This window comes from Columba livia, chromosome 1, assembly GCF_036013475.1.
Source record: "Columba livia isolate bColLiv1 breed racing homer chromosome 1, bColLiv1.pat.W.v2, whole genome shotgun sequence".
Classification (NCBI taxonomy): Eukaryota; Metazoa; Chordata; class Aves; order Columbiformes; family Columbidae; genus Columba; species Columba livia.
This window is the reverse complement of record NC_088602.1, coordinates 165,803,979-165,820,244: the sequence shown is the minus strand read 5'-3', so window position 1 is coordinate 165,820,244 and position 16,266 is coordinate 165,803,979. Positions and strand designations below refer to the sequence as shown.

Sequence of the window (16,266 nt, the reverse complement as noted above, 5' to 3'; positions counted from 1 at the left end):
TAGACACGCAGAGTAAATATACTATAAAACTAGAATAATAAATCAATATTACACCTACCAGTTACCATTTTTCTTCAGTAGAAACAGGATCATTTTTCTTTGTGAAAGCCAACACAGGTGGTGAAAAAGTTAACTCTGCACAGTAAAAGCATGCTAGAGGAAAAGCAGGAAATGGGGCTAAAATTACCTGAGGAAATGAGGCTTCGGCAGGACTTGTTGTCTTGTGCTTAATGTCCTGTTTTCTGTTTCGACCTTGGATTCTTTTTTATCAGAAGGAGCACAACGGAGCCTATAAGACTTGTGAGTGCTGGCAGCAGACAAGAAAGACGTATGGGCCTTGGTGGGTCTGTCTGCTCAGTGCGTTAGTGGGCTGGGTGGTCAGAACGTGGGCAACTCTCAGCTATGGTCACAGAGTGGTGTCCAGGGTGGGATCGGTGCTGTGGGTAGAAGAATTGGGTGACAAAGATGACAAATCCCTGTAGTATGCCAGGCTTTCCTCATTTTACGGAACAACTTCCCTATCTCCTGCTGTCTGTTAGGGTCACTTTAAACAGGGCTATTTGTAGGCTGAAAGTGCTCACAGTAAAGCTATTTATGCATATGTATGTGTAAGTATATAAACCATTCTTACAAACACCTTTAGTGTTGCAGCAGAGTAGTACTTTGAATTCTTCAAAGTCGAATCTGATTCCGATACGAATGTTCATTATAACAAATCAGTCCAGTCTTTGTTACTTTCTGTGAGTGATTAGCCCTTTTGTTTTTTTACTTATGAGATTTTCTGTTCAAGGTAGAATGAGAAACGGTTTTGATATTTTTTACTGTGACATTCTTTGAAGTGCTTTTAAGTATATTGAAAAATAATAGCTTGGCAGTAGTTTAATCAAAAGTTAAGTTGTTGAGGACAGCTTAATTGTTATCTGTTACTTTGCGCTACAGAAGCACATACTCTAACAGCAGTTGAGGCATCTGAAAGGAGATGTCTACCAGTTTACCACATCCTCATCTTCTTCTTGCAGGTGTTTTTTGACTTTAAGGTATTTGTCTAACATGATCATTTCTGTTGATATAGGTGAATAACTCATAATGAATACTTGTTTTTAAAATAGTTTGTAGAGATGATGTTTATTTTAAATGGGTTGTATTTCTTACATTTCCTTTTCTTTTTCTTCTAGGAAACCCAGCGCCTGCTGGCAGAACCGGTCCCTGGGATAAAAGCGGAGCCAGATGAAAGCAACGCACGTTATTTTCACGTGGTCATTGCAGGTCCACAGGATTCCCCCTTTGAGGGTGGGACATTTAAACTTGAACTATTCCTTCCAGAAGAATATCCAATGGCAGCTCCTAAAGTACGTTTCATGACCAAAATTTATCATCCTAATGTAGACAAGCTGGGAAGAATATGTTTAGATATTTTGAAAGGTAAGTGCTACCTTGTTTTCCTTTTTTGATATTATTAAGTACAGAAACTTGTAGATTGACCTTCCAAATAGATTTTTTTTTTTTTTTTTTTTAAGAATACCTTGCTTATTCTTTAATCTGGGAGAGGAAAACTTTTTACTTCTGTAAACTGTGATGAATATGGTGTTTCATACTGCTATAAATGTCTCTTCAGATAAATGGTCCCCAGCTTTGCAGATTCGTACAGTTCTGCTATCAATCCAGGCTTTGTTAAGCGCTCCCAATCCAGATGATCCACTAGCAAATGATGTAGCTGAGCAATGGAAGACCAATGAAGCCCAAGCCATAGAAACAGGTGATGTATCTTATGCCTTTTTTTGTTTTCCTGTTTTTTTTCCCCCCTAGCTTTAGGAAGTAGCTGACTTACTAATTTGTTGGGGGATGTAAATCATGACCTCCCGTTTGATGTCTGCAACTTGCAGAAACAACTACAGCTTGTAGTCATAGTCTAAGTACCCTGAATGTGCCTGTGGTGCTCTATTTTCAAGTCTGTGAGGCCTGCTGGAGGAAAAATGCTCTCTTGATTTCTTTTATCCTGAGTTTTCACGTTCCTAAATTGCAACCATGTCTAGTCTGGACTTGTGGTAAAGTAAAAGTACACACCACTGGTTTTTCTATGGAGCTTAAGGAAAAGATTGTCTGGTTTCAGAAAGTACATCTCTTCCGTACCTGCTTCTGTGGCAGAATGTTACATTATGTCTCTTCACATTTGGATACACTGCAGTCAGGCCACTTTAGCAGCTGTCAACTTTTGTGTATTATGGGAGTTCGAAATTGTACTTAAAATCTCAGAACGGATATATTTTGTATACTTGCAGCAGCAGTATAAAAGTGATCTTTAGAAAGAAGTATTTAAAATGACTTTAGTAAAGCCTTAAAGAGACATCTTTCCTTAAATGTGTTTCTCTTTCTTTACAGCCAGAGCATGGACTAGGCTATATGCCATGAACAATATTTAAATGCGCTTTGAACATCAAGTGTGCATCACTTCTCCTGTTCTGCCAAGACCTCTTCCTTTTTTGTTTGCATTTAATGGACACAGTCTTAGAAACATTACAGAATAAAAGCCCAGACATCTTCAGTCCCTTGGTGATTAAATGCACATTAGCAAATCTGTGTCTTGTCCTAATTCACTATTGTACCGCATGAGCAGAGGCTAGAAGTATCATCTGGATTGTTGTGAAATTGTTTGAAAGCAGCAGCACATCTCTGCTTTTAATCATTTTTCCCATCATGGTTTAAGTATAAGCACTGTGAATGAAGGTAGGCAGGGTTAGCTGTGGGGCTTTTGTTTTAATTTTGTGGGCTCCTCCTCCCTTTTTATGGTGATGCTAATCGCATTGGTAAAAGCAGCTAACCAGTTATACTTTAGAATATACCCTCTAGCCCAGTCTAACGTAGACGCTGTAGATGGACAAGCTTCATTGTTTGAACAAAAAATGGGAACATTAAACATCCATCACCTTCACTAATAATATTGTGATTCTGCTGTCAAGTGTAGAGAAATCCCTCCAAGAAAAAGCTTGTGACCATTTTGTATGGCTTGTCTGGAAAATCTCCTGTAAATCTTATGTTTTAGTAAAATATTTTTTGTTATTCTACTTTGCCTTTGTACAGTTTATTTTGCTGTGTTTTCATTTCTCTAATGTGACAATCGTATTTAAAGAAAAAAAAATGAAACCAGAATTGACAATTTGTCTTCACCAGTCTGACCGATTAAACAGTAAAGAGGTGGAATTCACAAGATTTTTTTGCTTCTGTTTACTGACTTTTTTTATTAGCCTGTGTTGTGTGGGTGACCTGCCCAGCCAATTTAATATGAAATTATATTTGGGGTGACTTTTAGAAACCAGTCTCTGATGTAACCATTGTAACCGTACTGTTAGTAATACATTGATATGCATTTTCATGGGAATAACCATAATCGAGTAGGAGGCTGAGAGCAAATGACAGCACTCATTATAACTTCTCTTTGCTGGTTGTCATCAGATGTTGGGCTACATGGGTTTCTAACTGCATTAATTCCTGCCCTCTTTTAACAGGAGATACCAGGGTGTAGAACCACTGTTGCCGCCAGCCTGCTATCGACTGATGTTTGCTTATCCACTTAGAGCTAGCGCCTCAGACCGCTGGTTTGCTCTGCAAGCCTTATTAAGCTACTTGCTTGAGCAACCGGTCTGCTTAAATAGCAGCAAAGCTTCTTTATTGGAGGTTGAAGGAAAGTCATTAAAAACTTCCTTCTCATCCTTGATTTTTGTGTGTGCATCTTGTCTGGGTGTCCAGCATCTTTTCTGAAAACCTATCTTATTGCTTTCCTTGATTTCTTGTATCTCTATTCTCTTCCTTTCCCTCACACAAAAAAATAAAATAAATTTAAAAAAATAAAAAAAGGAAAAAAGAAAGATCGTAAAAGGTTTTGGCAGGGACAACCTGAAGTGTGCAAGTGACAGCTTGCAGTGCTTGCAGTGGGGAGTGTTTGTCATGTACTTCAGGGGTATGGTTATGGAGCCTGTTGGTATTCTCCTTCTTTCACCTCTTCTGACTCTGGTGTCATCTGAAATTTCTATAGAATGTGGTGTATTTATTGTGCTCTTATGTAAGATGAGGAATATCTATTAAAGCTACATTTTCCAACAGACAGTGCTTTCAGTGGTTAGTAGCTGGTGTTGTCCCTCACAGTACTCTTCGTAACGTGGTTGCAGCTTGGTTCAGAATTCAGCTTTTTAAAAAGAACCAAACCCGTTTTAAAAGTAGTTTCTGTGTTGAATATCGGCCCAAGTTGCCTTCAGGGCTTGTAACAAATTGTTTGTTCTTCAGAGCGGGTAAGCACCGTTAACCCTGCCTTCTCCTTACATGTGAGCATGTTTGGGTTTATCTGACGTATGTCCACGTGTGCTTGTTAACGTGGGCAAATTTTGCAGCAGGCAGCTGAGAATACGTGAGCTGTGCCCTAGACCCTGGATTCACTTCACCTACCTCTTAAAGCTTTACCTTAGGCTATGTACCCGGCTTTCCTCAGCTCTGTCTCTAGTCTGAGACAAGTGGCACCACCAGGGGACACTCTGACCCTCCTGAGTGTCCCTGTTGAAAGTGCTTTTCCCCTCCTTGCGTAGAGAAACAAGACCTGAGCTGGAACTTGGGCAATTCAACTTCCAACTAGGTGGGGTGAATCCAGACACAAGGTCATTTAGCACATGGCCAGATATTTGTGTGTTCGGGGCTTAAAACTCAGCTGGAGTTGGTGGCTAATTAGAGTATGTAATTAAAACCAAGTTCTTGGTGGAATATTGTTAATATATTAATAAAAACATCCTCTGCCTCCATTTGCTAGTGACTGAGTGGATTATAGAACCGTTTGAGTACACAGTAGCCAGTGTGTGTCTGTTTTGTGTTTAGTTTCTTTTGTTTCTTTTTAACTATCTGGACAAATTGGAGATTTTTATTAAAGAAGTCCCTGCTGTCTGAGTTTGACCATTTGAGTCCGTAGTGATGGTATATCTGAAATTCATGGTGTAAAAGGATGGCTAAAATACTGCATTTTAAGACCACGTCAGTGTGTTTTCAAATGGTAGTTGTGAGGGAGGATTTTGAACGTGCTTCCTAAAAACTGAAATTTGTTTGTTGTGGGGTCTGTTCAGGTATATTTAATTGCTTTAAAGTTGATTATATGTATTAAATAATATGTATTTAACTTTTAAACCTGATTAAGAGTCCTGTATAAAGCCGAGCTGGGGATTTCATTCTATCTTATGTTGAGGAACGTGTGACACTTTTGGACTAAATTATTTGAAGCCAGTTAGATACAATGTTTTCCTCAGTCAAGCAGGTGTATATTCAGAGGCATTACCTGCAACTTCTGTTACATCTACCATTACAGCTGGTGAGCAAATGCAGCTATCTTTTAGAGAACACGAGTTTTTATCTCCATTTTTAGTGGATGTCCATTGGATAAATGTACAGTAAACTTTAAATAAATGGGTTTCCTTTAGCATTCCTGGTGCTATGTGTCGAAACTCCTGACGGAGAGCGGTAACATTGCGGTTTGTGTGTTAGTGTGGAGACTCACTGTAGCTGCTGAGCCTGCGTAATCACACGGGCTTTAAAACCACACGTCCAAGACACTTCTGCAGTAGTTTCCTTTAGATCAAGAGGAGGGTTTGGAAGGCTTCTCTTTCTGCATAACCATTTCGTGGTGACCTCCTAATGTGTAGCCATGTTCTGTCATGGGTGTGAAGTGTGTTATCACTGGGAGCTGGTGGAACGCGGTTTTTGTATGTTAGCGGAGTATAGTCTAAACCAAGTGAAACGTTGCTTCTATAGCTTTTGAGAAAGTGTATTTCCAGCACATCGAGATTATTGTGAAACATCTTAATGGAATAGCAACATAAAAAAATGTGACATCTCGATTTATGTACATTCTTGGGATTTTGTTGTTGTTGTTGAGGGTTACTTTTAAAATGAAATGTCTGGTAGGTTTTGTCAATAACATGTCTTGACTGTAATATAATATGACACTGAAATAAAAGGAAGAGCGGTTATTCATTACATAGACACTGAGCTTCATTTAACTGTAGTGGGCTGCCATCAGTGTGCAGTAGTTTCTTAGCAGTTCTTAACACCTATTAACATAAGATAAACATTGATAACTTCTGAATACTCACTTTCCAGTTGCTGTGTCTTTCCCACCCCTCCTCTCTTGTATGGGTAGAAAAGAGCAAGTTTCTGTCCTAGAGCCATCAGAGGGACTGCTCTGGTGCACAAGCTCAGAGGAGGATATTATTATTATTATTATTTATTATTATCATTAATTTTTTTTGCCTGTCTGTGTTTAAATCCACCTGTTTTAATACAAGACTTTCCTACTTAAGTGCACAGTGTGCACAATTTCTAGTGCAGTCACACTGATAGATGTATAAGCTTTGCTAAGCCTTGTTACGTTATGAGCACGGCTCAGTTAGTTGTGCCTGCTGTGATGGGTTTCTCACTGTGCGTTGCAGTCTTTTCTGACAAAGCACGCAGGAAGATTTTAAAGCAAATACCTAAATGTGAGGTTGCTTTGAAGTACCTTAGAAGAGCAGCATCAAGGTTACTGCTTAATGTGTTTGCTTTTGAAAACCCGCCTCAACGCTTAGGGTGAGGGGTTAGGCGTGAGCAAGTAGGACTATTCTCCATTCGTCTGCAGGGCAGAAAACTGCTGATTTGAAGGGTGGTGGTGGGAGGTGTCAGCTGAACGCTACCCCTGGATGACATCTGTGTTAGGAAAGGGAATTGCATCCCGAGGTGGCTCGTCTGGGTGCTCAGTTTGTTGCTTGGGAGTTGTCACAGATCATCAGCCCATCACTGAGGCAATGAAGGCTCAAGAATCCCAGGTCAGGAGTGCTGGGAGGTACAGGACTTGGGGCTGCAGAACAGCACACTGCATGAGCCTTCCCAGGTGAAGACACTGAGGCAAGCGTAACATGTACCAGAAGTATTTATATTTTAACTTTTTAAAAAGGAAAACATGAATTATTAAACATAGGAACCTTATCTCTGACTGGAGGACTTGCTGCAAAATTGTGTTCAGATACGCCGGTGTAGGCTGGGCTCTTGTCTTCAGAGCTGCTGTGAAGGAGTATTTTTGGTTTCAGGCCTCATCTTCACCTCCCTGCCTGACACAGGTACCCAAGCTCAGATGATGTCCCTCATTGCTGTAGACAGGCTTGCAAGGTCATTATAAATCTAAAAGGATGGGTACTGCTAAATGTATGGAGGGGTGTCTGTGGTCTTATGTCCCATACACAATTATTAAAAGCAGGCTAATCTCAGAATAAGACAGTGAGGTGATTCTAATGATATTTTTTTCCTTTCTTCAGTTGCTGTGGATGTTTTCCTGCCTTATTCAGAGACAGGTTGTGCTAGTGGAGTACCCAGAAAGCAGGAAAGAAGGAAGTGCTTAGGAGAATGAAGCAGTTGAATGGCAGCACGAAGTCTCTTAGGACAAGGGCTTCTTACAGACAGTCTGGATGTAACAGACAACAGGCCACAGCAGCACTGAGGCCACAAGTGTTGAAAGTAAGAGGCTAAGATTTAAAAAAAACCCAAACATGTTAAAAAAGCTTGAAGATTCTTATTATCTTCTGAATCCTGGAAAAATCAATCATTTTGCCTTTTTCCTCTGTTGTGCTTTGTGTGCCCAAGTTCAAGGATGAGAAATCCCTCCCTTCTAACAGCCCCAAATAAACTGTGGCTGGCTGGGGAGGATCCTGAGCCCCAGATGGTGACAGACAGGGGCACTTAAGGCAAAAACACTGTCCTGTTGTTACTAATGCCTCCAGGCACTGTTAAAAACATTGGACTATTGGTCTGATCTCATGCAGCTGTGCTCACTGTTTGCTGTATGGACATGAAACGCATGTCTGTGCTGTGACTGGCAGCTGTGGGACAGCAAAAGGAAAAAGAGTTAGAAATCTTCCTAGTGTGGGCAGCAGTTCCATGGGAGAGAGCTGATCGTGAGCTGGGACATGCTGGATCAGCTTTCCAGAGGCCTCTTCCAGAGTGCTGCATGAAGCTGGAGTGCACAGAGGAGGCAAACAGTAGGAGACACTAAATGAAACTAAGTCTAGTTTAGATGAGAGGGAAGACTCTTGCACAAACATTTCTTTTGCAGTATGGGTGACAGAATGACCACATCCTCCACTGGACTAATTTATATTTTATTCTGGTATTTCTCAAATATAAAAAGTCAAAATTCTTACATCAATCTTTAAAGAAAATCCATGCAAGCAGGTCAAAATGTTTACAACTTCATTTGTGCCCCCCTCCCCCCACCTTCCCTTCAGTTTTCACTTCACAAACAATGTTGGTAAGAAAACCCAAGTGTTTGCCTCTTTTTTTTTTTTCACAGCACATTAACAGACCAGCGCTCAGCTAAATCAGGGTGCAGTAAGCACCAAAATAAGATTTTTCACTTCAACAGCCTCTCTGCAATACATCAGTATTTCTTGTGTTTAAAACCACTTTAATTCTGGATCCACCTGATCTTCAACTTTAAGGCTATTTCTATTTGATACCACCATAAGCTAACATACAATCTCAAAACCTACCAGCCAGGAAAAGCAGCATTACGCACTAGACTCATAGAAAGCTGCAGATGACAACCTGTCTCTTCCCTTTCTACCAAAAGTCTAGACGAGTTGTACGGAATTTGTGGCATGAGAAAAATCCCAGATTTGCTCTGTACAAAATAGGTTTGGCCCATCTAAATAGAGATGCATGTAAAAACAAAATGCTTCTACATTTAAATTGATAGGTAGTAGAAAAAAAAACCCTTCAGTCTTCTGTTCTTATTTTTACACAGACCCTTTCTGGTGAAGTTTAGAGTCAGGTTTCATTAGGACTGAAGCCAGTGCCTGTTCACTACAGCCGTTTCCTGTAGCGTAACTGAAGTGTTTTCAATTTACCTTTACAATTCACAGAACGTTTATCTTTGAAAGGGAGCAGAAGTCAAACTAAACAATAGAGCTTCATTCTGAAGGTTGCATAGAGACTGAAGAGATTTATACAACAAATGGTATTTAAAAAAAAACAAAACAAGTTCTGTCTGGCACTACTGAACAGCTCAAATGTGTATGACCAAAAAATAACCAAAATATTTATAGGCAATCAACTCTGAGTTTGCTAGCAACAGCAATACTGTACATTTTTACATTATTATCAAATACATAGTTCAAGAGTTACAAAATAAGATCATGCATTACCACTAAATCTCATACAGCTTGGATTGGTTTTATTCCAAGACTCTGAAATGGAGACAGAAGCATTTTTTTTTAAATGAAATGAAACCCCAAGTTCTTGGTTTTGCTTTCACAGATTCTATATCATCTTGTTACAAGAAGGCCTGTTCAAGTTTGCTCAATTTAAAGTGTAAAAATGACTACTGAACAAAAAAGCAAGCAAAGTGATCAAAAAAGGGAGCTAAATTATCTGCTCTTTAAAGGCAGCTTTAGAGCCAGAGGTGCCCTTATACACTGTAGGGATGATTTTAACAGAGATTAGATGTTCCTCAATATGCTCAACTTCACCTTCCTCTGTTTTGCAGGGCAAAACAGGGCTTTTGGTAGACAGGTTGGTTTAAATCAGTGAGCTGAGCAGACCGTGGCCCCATCTGGAGTAGGTTGAGTGTAAAGTACATGCACACACGTGTGCACTACGGGAATATTAACACCAGCCCCCCAGCTCGTGACTGAGAGGATGGAGCAGCTGTCAGCAACACTTCCAGCTTCAGGTGCACTGAAGGGAGCTGCGTGTTCTTTCCAGTTCTGGAAGTGACCTGGAATAGGAGATAAAGGGATGGAAAAGCAGCATCCTACCCAACACTTCCGAAGTCTTCAGCTTCGTGGCTCATGCCTCTTGTCAGTAGTATTTATGCCTCTTCAAAGAGAGCAGCTTCAAGGGATCAGAACCTCTGTCTCCCCAGTTTTAAGTCATTTACATATGGCACAAGATTGGTTTTCTAACAAGTAACTTGTGGCAACAACATTTCTTTTTTTCCTAAAAAAGTGTAACAGCACAAAAAAGTTTAATTTATAGCAGCATTTTACACAATTTATGTTAAAAAAGTAGAAGTTAACCATTTGTGTATTGAGTAACAAAAGGTTTAAATTACATTTATTTTCCATTTTACACTCACTATTTACTAGTTGGACTATTTACAAAGGTTCAAATGCTATGTAAGAGAAAGAGCTTTACCCAGAATAAACTTCACACGTGAGGTAATCTACCTCAAGCTCTGTTTTGGCTGACTATAGAGGAGGTACAGTTGGGTTTAGATCCTAGAAAATTCAGAATCAGGATGTTCGTATGAATTAGATTGTGTTCTTGTAGAAGAAAACCATACACGCACATACACAGACCAATCCTATGGTAAAAACATTAAGACCAACAGTGGATTTAGTTTTTATCTTTTTGGCTGAAAAAGAGGAGAAAATAATTAACAGGAAAGTTGTCAGCTGTACCTCATTTATTCCAGCTAGGTTCTCAAGAGGACAGCTTTTCATTCAAGAAACTAAAGCAATTAATGTTAAAACAGTAAAACTGAAATATTTAGGAATTAACTTAAAATTGGGGCTTTCAGGATACCTCCTGAGTATTATTTATCCATTAATCTGAGTACATATCAACCCACCTGTCTCCAAGCCCAGGAGGTACCACCAGTAGCTCCTGCTGGGCAAGACACCTCAACACATGCTTGCTAATAGACACCTCTGGAACGTAAGCGTGACCCTGGGCTAAGTCTTACTTCCCGCTACACGTTTTTAAATGACAACAGACTGCAGGGACACTAGGGAAGATGCTTCTCATTGAAGATTAGAAGTTTTTGGAACCTGCAGTGTAATTACACCATGAACAACACACATATCAAAATGCTAAAATAAAAAAAAGGGGGGGGCGGGGGAAGAAAGATCTACAACACTTTAAATATAAGTCTTCTGACAGTTCACCAGCTGGCCAAGCGATCAAACAAAACAGTGGGTAGTTTTGGTAGCTGCAAGACAAAGTTGTTCTTGCTCTAGTTATGTGAAGATTGCATAGGACAAGGCAACCTTTTGGGTGAGGGAAGCAGTGCTGAGTGTCGGTGCCCTTTGCTGTCGAGGGACTGATTGTGGTTTAGTCCTTTATTGTAGGCACACTTGAGCATCTCTGCCTTCAGCACCCCCATTCACCCATATGCTACCATCTTAAGAGCTCAGCGCTTCATCTGTCGATACCAAATAAAATTTAGTATAAGACTATTTGCTCAAGCTTTTTCTCTAAGCAAGTACTCCTGCAGAATTACTGACTAAAACTGGCTAGTCTTAAATAAGCTGAACACCACCAAGATACATATTTTATTTTAGCAGATATGGAAATTTATATACCCAAGTTTTTTTTTTTTTTTTAAGTGGCCTATTAAGGCATCTTAAAAAAAATCCATATATGGCTTTGGTTTGCTGAAATACTATTTTACATTGTTAAAAAAGAAAAAAATGTTCAAAGAAATTTGACATCATGACACATTCACATATTTCACTTAGAACTGACAGATACACAGATGCCTGCATGTGATCACAGATGTCTCCCCTTGTGATGACATGAATAAAAAGGTAATCCAAATGTTTATCTCACAGTAGAGGGCAACCCAGAAGTCTGTGCAGAAGTGACATATAAGGAGTTATTATCTGGAAGAGGGGGAACCACAGAGTTTCCATTCGTGGGTGAACAGCTCAGTTTCAGTTTTTCCAAGTATTCCGCGTGAACAGGCTTGTGACACTGAAGGACCTTGATCGCATCTTCTACTTTAAACCATTCTCTTTTCCTTCCTGAAGAAATATAATCCATAAAGAAAAAAGTTACAAATTTGTAACAGCACCATTTGTTGCTATCTGATGGTTCGCTTTTCTTCATTCCTTTTACTTTCAAAATGCAAGTTCTCAGGCAAAGGACACGGTGAAAAGACACTGAAAGGACTGGTGAACACAAGAGGTTGACTCAAGCTTACTGACATGCAGTTCATAATACAGCCTTTCAGACAACTCTCGAAGCAGATGCTGGGCTGAAGCTCATATGACTTTTCATATGCTACAAAGGTCATATCTAGTCCTTACAAAAAAGGTTTTATTATTCAGGTGACGTACTATTGCCTTCCTACATTGTCATGCCTAGCAGAAAACCAGCCTGAAGAATGAACATGCACGAAGTTACAGAAGGATGGCTTGGTCTGATGTAGAAAGCTGTTTTCTATACTCAAAACATATCTATGGTATGGAGTTACTCAGGTTAGCCATAAGTGTTAAAAAAATAAAATACCTTATGCCAGAGATATGTTTAATTGAGTTCCAAGACTTATCTTGGCAAAATAGTTCTAAGACCATCTTGCTTATACAAGTCAGCCCTTTAAAATAAGAGGCCTCTGGAAATACTTAGAGACAAGGTCAGGGACAGTATTGTTACAAGTGGGATTAATTCTATTTTTCATTTGGTTCTACAGTGTTACAGGTACTATGCTTGAACGTTATTAAGAAGTATATAAACTGCTGACTTAAGGCTGAATTCGGCCCTTTCAAAGCAACCATGAGGCCAATGCGGCCCCCGGTGAAAATGAGCTTGACACCCCTGCTCTAAAGTAATGGATCAGTGGCCAGTGTTGCTGTACAGGGCACCTGGCACGCAGGTGGGGGGGCACCCCCCACCACTCAGTGGCATCAGAAACAAAATGTTCTCTCTCCACCTGAAAAACTGAGCACCGGTGTGGAACTGCTCTTACAATTACATGCCGCTTGCTGACAGATTGATAGTGCTAAGGTTATGAATGTCGCACTCCCAAAGCACCACCTCCTGAAAAGGGTAAAGCATAACCAACCAAGGTAGGATGCAATTTATATCAATTCTTAGTTAACTAAAATTTCAGCTGAACAGATACACTGAACTACCTTTTTTTTTAAGTTGATGTTTACTTAATTAAAAGTAGAAGATCCATACAGCATCACAAAAGATGTTAATCTAACTAAACTGCATGACAGTGGTATCTGTATGACAAATACGTGTATGTAGGAATAAATACCTCTTAAAATCAGCACTGTAATTGAAGAATTAAGCTAAGTAAATACTAGTTTTTCTTTTTCCCCCACCATGGGAAAAAACTTCAAAACTTTCCAAAGATTTCTTTTTTTCAAAGACACTTTCAAAAACACCCTGGAGTATCAGACAGCAAAACATTCCACTTTTTAAAGAACAATTTATCAGTATAACATTCAGCCTAAAATAACCCCAAAATAAAGAGCTGTATTAGCAATCAATAGTGATGTTTATTCCATCATAACACTTAGGATACCCTAATTAATATAACAGTAGCACAATGTGTTGAAAGCAACCCTAGTTATATGTGTAGAGAAGTGTAGAAGAACAGCATAAGAGTTTCCAGTAATTTCAGTTTATAGAACAGAATTACTATTCCCCACCCCCCCCAAATTATAAGAATTGCTTCAGAGAATGAAAGAATTTTGCTTAATACATTTAAAATGTAGCAGAATAGGACAGACAATGGGTTTACCTATATTAACTGAATCCTCCCAGTCTTCCAGTATTTCCGTCACAGTAAGAACATAAACATATGTCCTATGCTTCCGATCCTGGTTCTGCTTGAATATTAGAAGTAGAGATTTTAATTCACAGAATAAAAATGAACAAAACCAATTTACAGACTTACCACAACTATAAAACTGGAAATTACTTACCCTGAAGGATACTACTTGCCAGCAAAACCTGGCTTTTATTTTCACTGAATAAACGTTTGTACTGAGTAAGCCCACAAGAATGGGAAAAAATAAGTTTTATTTGAAAGCACAGCTATTCTATTTTACTAGAGTCATTAAAAAAAACACAAGCAAATTTGAAGATTGTGAAGTTGGGACCAAACTATGTTCTTGGTCACCTAGTCTAATACTAGCAGTTGACTGCTAGTTCTGCACATTGCTTATCTTTTACTTATGTTGTGAGTGACCACAGTAGAGTGCATTTGCTAAAACCATCTCCACAACTCACACTCCTAGGTGAAAGGTTATTAAAAAACCCTCTGCAAGATGGAACAGCTGCATCCCGTGGCCAGATCACCCATGCAGTGCTGCATATAATGTTTCACTCAGTAAGCGAGGCAAATTCAACAGCCTATGTTTGTAATCATGACAAATGCAAAAATCACTGCCATCTGTTCGCTTGATGGGTTCGCCACATTAGCAGCACCAACCACCAGATTTTGGGACAAGGCGACTCCAACACGGTAGTCTGCTCAGGCAGGTTGTTGAGGCACAGCCAGTCCACGTGAGCTCTGTGTAGACACTACTCTTAACTCCAAACAGGCCAGCAGAGCACTCCAAGGTGCCACCGCACCAGGTCCATTTAGGGTTACAACTACATTAATAACCAAGAGATGTTATGCTGTAGGTCCCCATACAGAAGGGTTTATCCTTGTGCAAATAACCATTCATACCTACCTCTGTTTCACTACAAACTTAGTATAAACTGTTGTGCTTTGCTAGGAAATAAGAATACTCCCAGACAGTTATTTGTCAATAACCATTATTAAATGGAGTAAATACATCCACAACAGCCAACCTTTCTGGCTGTAGTTCTAGAATATGAGGACTTGGCAGCAATATCCTTTCCATCTTCTCTTAGTTATAATCTCAGGTAGCAACAACTGTATCAACAACTGTTGGTGAAGCCATGGTGTAAAACTGATGTAGGTCCTTGACTTAAGTTAAAACTAACCTAGAAAAGTGCTGCTGAACACAGATTTCTATCTCCTCTGGTCTAAATGGTGGTAATCGCTTCACAAGAACATACAGCTGAATTACCAAAGAGTCATCATCCCTTGCAGCCCATTTTAAGGCATGAAGATGACTGGTATCCTGTATTTTTTTTGCCTGAGCTGGGAAACACAGAATACTTCTGCAGACTAACCAGCAGAGTTAAAACACAGACAGGTTTCTAATGTGTAGGACCACCCAGGTGTACTCAAACCCAAAACAAATTAGAAAAAAGGGCAACTGCCACTGCCTACAAACAGGAACTTCTCTAATTTTGCCATTGTTTCCATACTTCCCAACAGAACACCTTTAGCCCTGTATCAACTAGTCATACATGACTAAAGAATATTTCACATAGGAAATCCCTGTCAGGAGCACACTGCCTCTGGAAGTTGTTTTCCTAATTCAACTGTGAAGATTCACACCTAACTACCAGACTAAGGGATGTCCACTCTCACCCATCATAGAGCACAATATGGTAACATTGGCTGTATTATGATCTGAAGACTCACACCTACATTTCTACAGTCTACTGCTGTCTAGAACCTGAGCAAAGCTGGGCAATGCCAGCACTGAAAGAATTGTATCTTGTGTGTGCCCTTGTGCTGTCAGTAGTTCTTTACACTACGAAATAGAAGTTTTTAGCCACATAATATTGCTAAAGGTTAGATTTGTCTGTAATCCAAAGCATTACCTTTTTTAGTGAATCAAAACCATAATGAGATACTTCACATACAGACCTATCATTTTAGGTGTGTGAAGGGTGACAAGTTACTTCAGCAAAATATCAGAGATGAAAAGTCAAAATAGTGTCCTAAAAGAGGCATGGGTGGTATTTCAGAAATCCTAGATCTATCCATGTTGGTTTCACTTTTTTTTTTAAATCCTCTACATGTTGCCTGAGTTCTAATTTGACCTTTCCAGGAAAGTTCTAAGTACTTAGAAATCTTCCTATTGAAACCTTCACATATCATATAACCACTGAAGGCAAACACCTGTCTAATGTAATACAGCATTTCCAGTACCATTGCAAAACCAAAGGCAAGTAAAACTTAACTTATGCCTGATTGTGTTGTGTAGATGTTACATTTCTATAGTTTTATCAACTCTTACAAAAAAAACCCATCTGTTTTTAAAAGGTAAAAGAAATAGCTCACCTCAAATATCCCAAGCAGTCTGCCTAGCTTTCCCTTTACTCCAGCCTACAAAACAAACAGGAAAAAGTGTTAGCATGTGCTTTTTCATTCAAGAAGACTAGAACATCAGTACCAGCCTCCTACAGCAGCATAAATGAATTACTCCCCATTATTAGTGGTTTTTAAGCAAGTGTTTTAACATGTTTTAATTAGACAATACTGCGTTGCTTCTGGAGTTTCTAGACTACTTAGAACATTGCAACACAGAAGCTTGTTCTAATGGGTGAAGAATGCATAATCTTTCAAGTTTTCCATCCAGATCAAAATACTTTTTTACTTACCAT

The 16,266-nt window shown here is 39.3% G+C and overlaps 2 protein-coding genes across 9 annotated transcripts in view; one reads left to right on the top strand and one right to left on the bottom strand.

Annotated features, from left to right (window-relative positions):
- The window catches only part of UBE2N (ubiquitin conjugating enzyme E2 N), a 76,969-nt gene extending 73,762 nt beyond the window's left edge, over nucleotides 1–3,207 (top strand). For all 7 annotated transcript variants that reach the window (XM_021295606.2, XM_065042667.1, XM_021295605.2 and 4 more), the window contains 3 exons: nucleotides 1,176–1,422; nucleotides 1,616–1,756; nucleotides 2,380–3,207. In XM_021295606.2, coding sequence (XP_021151281.2) covers nucleotides 1,176–1,422; nucleotides 1,616–1,756; nucleotides 2,380–2,420 — 429 coding nt within the window. In that variant the 3' untranslated portion in view covers nucleotides 2,421–3,207. The remainder of the gene's footprint in view (nucleotides 1–1,175; nucleotides 1,423–1,615; nucleotides 1,757–2,379) is intronic.
- A 4,933-nt stretch (nucleotides 3,208–8,140) lies between these two features.
- The window catches only part of NUDT4 (nudix hydrolase 4), a 30,955-nt gene continuing 22,829 nt past the window's right edge, over nucleotides 8,141–16,266 (bottom strand). Inside the window, exons 3-5 of one of the 2 annotated variants that reach the window (XM_065042718.1) lie at nucleotides 15,944–15,988; nucleotides 13,532–13,619; nucleotides 8,141–11,801 (exon numbers count right to left, since the gene is read on the bottom strand). In XM_065042718.1, the coding sequence (XP_064898790.1) occupies nucleotides 11,599–11,801; nucleotides 13,532–13,619; nucleotides 15,944–15,988 (336 nt within the window). In that variant the 3' untranslated portion in view covers nucleotides 8,141–11,598. The remainder of the gene's footprint in view (nucleotides 11,802–13,531; nucleotides 13,620–15,943; nucleotides 15,989–16,266) is intronic. The other variant, XM_065042723.1, reaches the window with a different exon arrangement.